This window comes from Berghia stephanieae, chromosome 1, assembly GCF_034508935.2.
Source record: "Berghia stephanieae isolate SIO BIC M18660-M18661 chromosome 1, UCSD_Bste_1.3, whole genome shotgun sequence".
Lineage (NCBI taxonomy): Eukaryota > Metazoa > Mollusca > Gastropoda > Nudibranchia > Aeolidiidae > Berghia > Berghia stephanieae.
The window spans coordinates 85,475,552-85,485,594 of NC_088360.1; the positions used below are offsets into that span (position 1 = coordinate 85,475,552).

The 10,043-nt window shown below is 34.8% G+C and overlaps 1 protein-coding gene across 2 annotated transcripts in view; it reads right to left on the reverse strand.

The window, feature by feature from the left end:
- Positions 1-10,043, reverse strand: part of LOC144960144 (ero1-like protein) — a 31,763-nt gene extending 21,720 nt beyond the window's left edge. The window contains exons 1-6 of one of the 2 annotated variants that reach the window (XM_078893132.1): positions 9,812-10,043; positions 5,041-5,160; positions 2,719-2,802; positions 1,887-1,940; positions 1,320-1,408; positions 541-614 (exon numbers count right to left, since the gene is read on the reverse strand). In XM_078893132.1, coding sequence (XP_078749258.1) covers positions 541-614; positions 1,320-1,408; positions 1,887-1,940; positions 2,719-2,802; positions 5,041-5,160; positions 9,812-9,916 — 526 coding nt within the window. In that variant the 5' untranslated portion in view covers positions 9,917-10,043. The remainder of the gene's footprint in view (positions 1-540; positions 615-1,319; positions 1,409-1,886; positions 1,941-2,718; positions 2,803-5,040; positions 5,161-9,811) is intronic. The other variant, XM_078893141.1, reaches the window with a different exon arrangement.

The window sequence follows — 10,043 nt, forward strand, 5'->3', positions numbered from 1 at the left end:
AGCTATAGAAACTGGGGAAAACTTCCAGCTCAAAGGACCAATATAAGCTTAGAGCATAAAGTATTTATGGTGTTTGTTGAAAGAGGTCTGGTGTCTCGTTTTGTAATAAATTCAGGCAGTGTTGAGCAAAAAAGAAAAATACCTGTCCCATGCGTTTAGTTTTTAAGATAAGGCTCTTTATATATATTAACCCTCTTGTCAAGTGTGACTAAGCATATTCCTGGTTAGAGGAAATAGACGGTAAGAGTTCTTGTACAAAATAGGGCACCAAATACGTGACTAAGTCTGTATGGACAGGAATTTTGATTCCATAAGACCTGCTAATAGAATAAATGAAACATTGTGAAATGCACTGAAAAAGGTGCACGGAAACTATAGAATTAAATCATTAATTTGAACATGCATATTTCTATATTCTTAAGTGTTCACTTCAGTTGCCTAAAATACCTGAAATGGCGAATTAAAGATCTCTGTTAGCCACATCAATTATATGATTGCATTGGTTTAAACATACAATGAATACATATATTAAAGAATTACCGTCGAAATCACAGAAAAGAGGCAAGGATTCGTCATGCTCATTCCAACTTTGAAATTCTGCTTTTTTGTCATCACTGCAAAAGATTATACATTTTATATTAGTCAAATATAACAGTGATTTAAAGGATAAACAGATGAATGAATATAAATTCAAAGTATATAGAAGTAAAACAAAGATAATACACATACACACACATATAGACAATTCACAATGAAACAAGTCATAACTATAAAAATTGGGATTTGCAGGTGTGTAACCAATTGTGAAGAAAAGAATTTTCATTGCTTTATCTAGCATTGTCTGCTGCTATATACACTTTAGGGAGAGGTGGGGGTGTAAAAATGAAGAAGTTGGGAGCTCATATCTTGTCAGGTTTTTACTTATAACATTAATTTTAGCATTTGCAAAGTTTGAAAAGTTTAATGACTCATTCTCCACAATTAACAGGATAATATGTCTTAAGCCACTAGGGTTACTGATTTCTTTGTTTTGAAATGACGGCAGTGTATCATAAATCAATATGTACTCAATCTAAAAATAATAAAGCCTTTATTTTCATTAAGTGCTCTCTCTGAAACGCCAAAGCATACACTATTCAGTAACATTTAGTGTTAAGTGAAACTAAGTAAGAAATAAAATAAATTGTAACTTACTTCTTACAAATAAATCAAAATTATCACATTTAATGAAAAAGTACTCTTTTTGCAGGAAAGAAGAAAATGGCTGTAAGGGAAATGTTCTTGAGCAAGTAATAAAAATGTAAAAAGAAAAACATCACCTAATGGTCGTGTTTAAGGCCCCAAGTTCACTCTCTTCCTCACAGCCCTCTTCATTGTTATCTTTGTCTTCGTTAGCGACCTCAAAATACTGAAAGATAAATACAATTAAACTATTAAATCTTTGAAATTAAAGAAATGTTACCAAATTGGATGCATACACAAAAATATATCCTTCTATTAGAGGATTGTCCATTCAATTTTACACATCAAATCTATTTCTTGTACCTGATAAATCATGTAATATTTAACCTCATTACTTTACGGGGAAAAAATCTTCTCTTCTTATAAATGCTCTTTGGTTATATAGGGAAATCCTATTATCTAAAAAAAAAAAAACAAAAAAAGACAAATTCCTTTAGTAATCAATTTTAACTTTTAAAGAAAAGAAACAGGGGGTAGGAAGGAAGGAGTATCAAAACGATTTATTACTTTTTTTCCTTCAATAAATCAAATATTCAATTTGCTGCTAAGCCCACCTTATAGCCTTTTCCCCGTAATTGTAATTATACAATAAATTTTAAATGACGAAATCTTTACAGTATAAAAACAGGAAGAAAGAGTCTTACCTTAGATTTACCATGGTCTTCAATCACTTCATCCACCTTGATAGGAACATCCTCCTTATAATAATAAAAATAAATCAAATAAATCATGGCATAAAGTAAAAAGAAGAAATTTAATTGAATCCCCTAGGTCTTGATAGATCAATAATAGGGCACTCCCTCACATGCAGAGATAAGGTTTGATCCCAGGTGTGAATAATTTTATTTATTTATTTTTTTTTTTAAAGAAAAAAAAAAGGTGGGGAGGGGGGGCAGCACGGCTCAGCAGTACGGTCTTTGCTTCGTACCCGAACTGGGTTCGATCACCTGCCACTGCGCTGTGTGGCCTTGAGCAAAACACCTCACTCACCTCGCTCTAGCTCAATTTGCAACACTGCGCTGCGGCTGACACCTGGGTTATTCCAGTCTTCCCTTGGAATAGACCCTAGAGACAAATTTCCCTCATGGGATGAATAAAGGGAATTTTTAAAAAAATAAATCTATTTATAAGATTAGATAGCTAGTTGTATGATAGATCTGGCAAAGGCTATTTTGTGATAAAATAATATTCTAAATCAGATTTAAGGGACCAAACTGCTTAGAAAATGCTAGATAAAAGAAAAAGAAAAAAAGAAAGAAAAGAAACGAAAAGTTTGTGTGCAGATGAAAATTCACCTAACATTTGACTCGTATTAATCAAATGAAAATTATGTTCAACGTAGTCAATGAAATCCGAAAAAAAAAACCCCAAAAAAACTTAAAGTGCTATTAATTAATGAGCACAGTTCATTTCATATCTGTAAAAGTTATTTCACCAGTAGAAATATCTTATATTATAAGAATTTAACTGACTTACTTTTTTACAAACATTTACATGACAGTCTTTTAATGCACATCTGCTATCATCGCTCCAAAAAGGACATGTCTTTTGCAAATTTACCTGAAAAGGATTGTGGTATTATATAAAAGTTAAAGATCAAACAGCAGCAACGGTTTAATGCAATTCCTTGTTTAATACACTTTCCTTCGCAATGTTTATTATGCTTTTAAAGATTTATATAAATAATGACAAAAGCAACAATCAAAATAAAAATAACAACATCAACAACAATAATAATCATAATAATGATAATAATAATAATAATAATAATAATAATAATAATAATAATAATAATAATAATAATAATAATAATAACAATAATAATAATAATAATAATAATGATGATGATGATGGCACCTCTAATTGACATCAGAAAAGATCATAATTTTAGCTATCATTTTTACGCTGGTGATTCATAAATTTACAAGTCCGTTTTAAATCAAAATATACCCAATCTTGTCTCTGACATTGAAAGCCGTATTTTTTAACAAATTGCAATGTAATGTGAGTCAAAAACTCATTATAGGCAAACCAAACAATCTCAAAAACGTTAGCAACTTCCAACTTAATTTCAATGATGGCAAATTAAATCCATCTAAAAAAGTGAGAAATCTTGGAGTTGCCTTTGGTGTATATGAGTAAGATGATCAGCGCTCTCTGCAAAAGCATGTACTTCGAGTATATGTCAAAAATAAAATTAATTCGAAACTATCTGATAACTAACGTCACAAAACAGCTCATGGTTTCTCTAGTACTGTCTAAAATGGACTTTTGTAACATTTTCTCTTTGGTCTGTCTGAAGAGAGTCTCAGAAAGCTTTAGCCTGTGCAAAATTCAGCTGCTAGAATTGTATTGATGAGAAGAAAAACTGACCAAGCTACTCCCGTTTTGGCAACTTTGCACTGGCTTCCCGTCAAAGCACGGATTGAATATAAAATTTCCACCACTGTTTTTAAATGCTCAAATGATGGAGACATTCAAAGCGCATCTTAAAAGGTTCTCTTAATATTTTTACTCATAAGTCTTATTTTATAATCATGTAATCTGTGTCACACTAATTATGCTGTGTTATATAATTTTATTATCATTCAATGAATCAATGAATTGTATTTTTATTGTAAAGCGCTTTGAGGGGCAATTGCATAGAAAGCGCTACACTAAATGTACATCATTATTAATATGATTATGAGTATGATGATGATGATGATTATCTTCTTATTCTTTATGATGATGATGATGATGATGATGATGATGATGATGATGATGATGATGATGATGATGATGATGATGATGATGATGATGATGATAATAATAATAATAATAATAATAATAATAATAATAATAACAATAATAATACTGTCCCATTCCAAGACAGGACTTCTCTACCACGTGACCATGTATGTGTGTGTGTGTGTTCGTATAGGTGCGTGTATGTGAGAGAGAGAGAGAGAGAGAGAGAGAGAGAGAGAGAGAGAGAGAGAGAGAGAGAGAGAGAGAGAGAGAGAGAGAGAGAGAGAGAGAGAGAGATGTTGTCCAGTCTGTACACAGGCTTCAGGCTTCGAGATTGCACTATAATTTCGAGTCTGCTAATCTGCCACCCTTGTAGTCCATTTTGCGCATCCAAAATCTCATGGTACACATAGCAAGTATCTGCATCATAAATTTCCTATTTAAAAAAAACACTCAGGAGCTGGAGACTAGCTAGTCTTGGCAAGAATGGACTCGTACTCATGAATATGCACTTTATGAGTTTTAACCCAGCATTAACTTTTACCAACATTTTTTCTATTATCCTAAGAACTAATCATCTTCATTAAAATAAATACTTAAAAAGTTATTTTATTCTTATCATAATTCTATGTCCAGACACTGAAAAAAATAATAATTGCAAAATCATGATAGTCCAAACTATCAAGATAAATAACAGAAAAATGCTCCTCTCTGCTTGAAAGTTGAAAAAGTAAAAAATAATGATGAGGTAAAAGTTATCACCTCCAGTTTATCAACCCAGACAAGAGATGTTAGTGTTTCAGATTTCCCCTTAATCAAGAGCCAGGAGGAACAAAAAGACAGAAAGCTCACAGTCACCCTCCTTTTGTTTTGTATTTACTGATCATCCTTACTATCGATAAAGGGGAAATCTAAAAACAATCACAAACTAGTCTCTGTTAATAAAATGAAGCTAAAATTATACCTCATCATTGTCTTACTCTTAATAATTCCTGAGTGAGCTGTGGATTAAAATAAGGGTCAAATGATATCTTAACTGTAAGGTAAAAAATCATGACATCAACTTACCTTGAAATATCTAAAATAGTTTCTTGCTAACAAACTTTTTAAACGAGGATATATATAGTTATTATTCAATGAATCCAGAGTTTCCACTTTGCATGAGCAGTCATCCACTTCTTCTTTTAACTGAAATTTGAGAATGACAGAATGAGAGTGACACCTTTATCACACACAAACACACACACACACACACGAAAACTTGAGGAAAGAACAAGTAGGGTTCAGGAAATGTAAATACATAAGAGCAAATTCTTATTTTAAGAAAAATTATTCTACAAACAAATGAATGGAACCCCACATTATAAACTTGCTTTGTATATTTCGAAAAAGCCTTTAAGAGTACACAGCCCAACCCTGTGAAATATTATGAATCAATATGGCATTCCCTCAAAGATAATTGAGATAGTGAAAACAATGTATCACCACAGCAAATTTGCCGTAATACAAGAGGGAGGAAGAACAGACTGATTTAAAGTTAAATTTGTCATGAAACAGGGGTATTGCATGTTCGGATTACTATTTCGGCTCGTTATAGACTGGATAATGGAAAAAAAAAAAAAAGAGAGCCAAGGCATAAATGGAATCCACTACATTTATAGAAAACAACTTGGAGATATGGACATTCCTGATGACATTGCACTCCTATCAATCTCACAAGAAAAAATAAAAAGGAAAAGTTGAAGTGCTTAAAAGAAAGCCAAACCTACAGGGTTAAGGTCAATATCATAAAGACAGTCATTGAGGATAAATGCCAAATCAACAAGGAAATTAACTCTGGATTGAGAGGAAATCAAGGAAGTACAGTCCACTCCGGATAATCGCAACTTTCGGTTAATCGCAACATTTCTCAAGTAACGGAATTAATTCTATATAAAAGTCACTGGTTAATTGCAACAAACTTCGGTTAATCGCAACAAATTTTCGCCCCCAAAAAGTGACCAATTGAAGAAATCATGCAAACAAAATATGATTAAAATTTATCATGGATGAAATCGTGACCAGTTGAACAATTGAGAGTGAGCGGAATTTAATGCTACAGTAGTGTGTCACCACTCTATTACAGACAAAAGAGGGTGAGACTTTGCAGTGTGGGTTTGTAATGTCATCTGTGGCCATTAAATAGGAGGAGGCGAGGGGGCTGACATAGTCTTGACAACAGGTAGACAATGACAGTTGTAAAGAGAGTCTGGGCGATATCCTTTGTTTTGGGATTGACAATTGTGCATTTGTGACCAACGAGTTCTCATCACGGCTAATCTCTTTGACTCCAATAAATGTCGAGAACAAAAGGGTGAAAGTTAATCCAATCTGAATAAGATGTCGACTTGCATCAAAGCTGATTTTGTTTGCAAAATCTATACAGGGCGGCCATATAGTTTTTATTTCAATCGAATTGCCCTGTGGTGGACTAAGAACAATGTTTACAACAACTGGTTAGAGTTTACCATATTTGTGTAAAATGTTGCAATATGAACAGGAAACTCAACTTCGGTTAATCGCAACATGTTTGCTGATCCCAGGGTGTTGCGATTATCCGGAGTGGACTGTAGATGCTTTTGAATACCTCGGTGCAAAAGTCACCAATCTAGGAGGAGCTGACAAGGACATCAAAAAAGGATTGGAAAAGCTTGGATGGAATTCAACAAATAGCTCAAAATTTGGAATAATGGGGAACTGCAAAGAAGGACAAAAATTAAGTTATTCAAAACAAATGTGCTCTCAGTAATTTTATATGAGACTGAGACATGGAAGATGACAAAGGGAGATGAGAAGAAACTGGATACATTTCTCCGTGAAGCTTCTAGGCATCTTTTAAAAATAAGATGAAAGTGTCAAATGAGAGATCAGGAATAAAGTAAATATCCCTTTAAAAAAAAAAGTAAAATGGTGATCTTTGGAAGATGGAAATGGATAGGACATGTTTTAATAATACAGAACAACAGCCTCCCTCTTGAAGCACTAACATGGACACCCAACGGCAAAATGAAGAGAGGAAGACCAAGAGAAACATGGAGGAGAGTTGAGAAGCAAAGAAGCAAAATGAGATTTGCATCATAGAGGGAGGCCTGTGCTGCTGTAGCCAACAGGACAGCCTGAAGAAGATATGTTAATAGTCCTATTCTCCACGAAGAGAGATGGGAAAGTCAAGTTAAAATGAAGTGGAGAGAGAGAGAGAGAGAGAGAGAGAGAGAGAGAGAGAGAGAGAGAGAGAGAGAGAGAGAGAGAGAGAGAGAGAGAGAGAGAGGAGGAATGAAATATAAACAAGCTAAAATAATGTAGGAAAAAAATTTCAAAGGAGACTGCAAAGTTGATACAAAATAATAATATGCCAATATAAGTATAAGTCAAATTTTTAGAAACTGGGCGAGTCCATTTTGGTGGTATATGATATCATTTGAAAATCACTGAATTCCAAAATATTTTCTATAATTTAGTTCAAATGTTATTTAACAATATGAATAGTGTAACAGAATAATATTTTTTTAAGGTGTAAATTCATTTTTTAAAAAATTATGTTTACTTTATTACAACAACCAGGCGATGTCACAAGTACCCTATCATCCCCTGCTATTAATAGGCTCATCATGCCAACCAAATTATGTCTCACAATCAGTAGCCGTGCAATGTTTGTAAATGTTGGTGACAAGGCGTGGTGGAAGGGGGAGAGGTTTGCTGGTAGCTGGGTTGGTGTTTGGATGTCCAACAGAAAAAGTACTTATACACGTCTTAAATTTGGAAATTATATAGAACTCAATCTAATAATTTACCCTGCCACGTTAAACATACTTTTTGAAATATAAGAAACAGCCTCAAAAAGTATAAATGGTACTAACTGAACTCGTACGCCGGCATGAGGATAGATTGAACTCTTTTCTAATCGTATGCATTTTTATCAAAGGGTTTACCTGTTATTATTAATAGGTCCACAAAATAGGCCCAATCGGCAGGCCATTCTGGGTCAGCCTACATCACTCAATTGTGATAAAAATTTACAGATTTTCAACTAAATTGTTAAAATGCTGAAATTTATTTTGAAAAGTTCCAGTTTGCTACGGATCATCACACAACCAGACAAGCCGGAAGATCCGGTCAAATTGACAAAAAGCCGGATTTCCGGATAAAACCGGAAAAGTGGCATCCCTGGGGATGATGACGTGGTAGTAGTTGAAGTAGTAGTGGTGGTAGGGATGTTGACATGGTGATGATTGTAGTGGTGGTAGTAGGGATAATGATGTGGTGGTGGTGGTTGCAGAAGTAGTGGTGGTGGTGGTGGCAGGGTTGATGATGTAGTGGTAGTTATAGCAGTGCTGATGGTAGGGATGATGATGTGGTGGTGGTAGGAATGATGATGTGGTGGTGGTAGGAATGATGATGTTGTGGTGGTTGTAATAGTAGTGGTGGTAGGGATGTTGATGAAGTGGTTGTGGTGAGTGGTTTTTATTCATTTTAAAAAATTGAAACAGGAGGAATTGTGATGGGGATGGGAGGAGATAAACCACTATTTAGGCGAAAGATTCTCAGCCCTGCATGCCAAAAAGATTGGCCTTGAGCTACATAACACCTGCCAGATCATCACTGGTAACTTGAAACTGACTGCAGTTCCAGTCCTCCATCGGATGGCTTGCATTGCACCTCCCCTCATTCGAAGATCCACTGCTTCCAAAGCCCAGAGATATAAACAGGAAATGGACCCAAGACTGAAGTCGAAAAAGAGCTTCATGACAGAAGAAAGCATCAACCCTGATCATGCAGCTGTATACAAACATTCCACATGAAGGGAATGGGACAATCATGCAAATGAAGCCATTGAAGATCTGAGAGAAGAACTGCCCTAAGGAACTGAGCTCCCCAGGAATGAATGGTTTGCTTGTTTTTGTTTTTAAGGGTTTTACAGTGCTTGCAACACATTAAGGTCATATCAGCGCCAGTAAAAAGGAATAAAATGGGATAGTAAAAAGTTCTAGAATTACAATTAAAGCACCCAAGAAAAGGTAAGGCAAAGGGGAATTGGTTCAAATAGGAAACATGTAGATTCCAAGAGCACACTATCAAAGTTCTTAGTTTGAGTTCACCCTAGTCTTATCCAGACACAACCACAGGTCCCACTATCACTAGCAGGAATACACTCAAATTTTTCCAAATCATATATAATATTAATACTAATCAAATAAGTAAATAAACAAAACATAATACAGTACATAGCAGAGAGATAATTTACAAGGAAAAAAATATCTCCCAAAACTAACTATACATTTCAGGGTATCCGGCCAGGACCAGGACACATACCAAGAAATCTCATTCCAAGACAAAGACAGAAAGCATGTTGGCGTTGAGGAAAACAGATACAGTGATCAGTGATACTGGATACACAGGCACAGGGGGATAGAAGACACAGCAAGTCAATAGTAAGTGTCTCCCTGTCCACTATATGGGAGGTCAGGAACCCCACCGCCCAGAGTAATGAATGGGCAACACTGAACAGGGCACGGACAAAACTTAGGAGAACAGCTGGAAGCATGAAAAAGTGGGGGCTGGCTGAGACTATCATATTATTAGGTAGATAGATAGTTATTTCTATCATTCTAATTCTATCTAGAGAATGCCAGGACGGGCCCAATTACACTAACCATGACCTATGAGTCTGCTCCCCAGCCAAGATTCTGTGGATTGCGTTCGATGTTGGAGCGACAAGCTATGATGAATTTCAATTTATTGTGATTGTAGACCATCTTAGTTTTAATTATTGACAATTCCATAAAAAATTGATGCAACTTGCCTTACAAAAACACCGGTTAGCGACTTCACCATTCCAATTGTAACAAAAAACACAGGCACTCCAAAAAATGATAAAACTTAAGCACTTATAGATGGAGATATTCATGATGATACAATACACTGAATTTCAACAGATCTCTCAACAGACTTATAAAGATTCATCATACAAATATTTTATCGCAAAACGTCTGTCAGCAACAGAAGGAGATTTGGGAAAACGAAAGTAGATATAT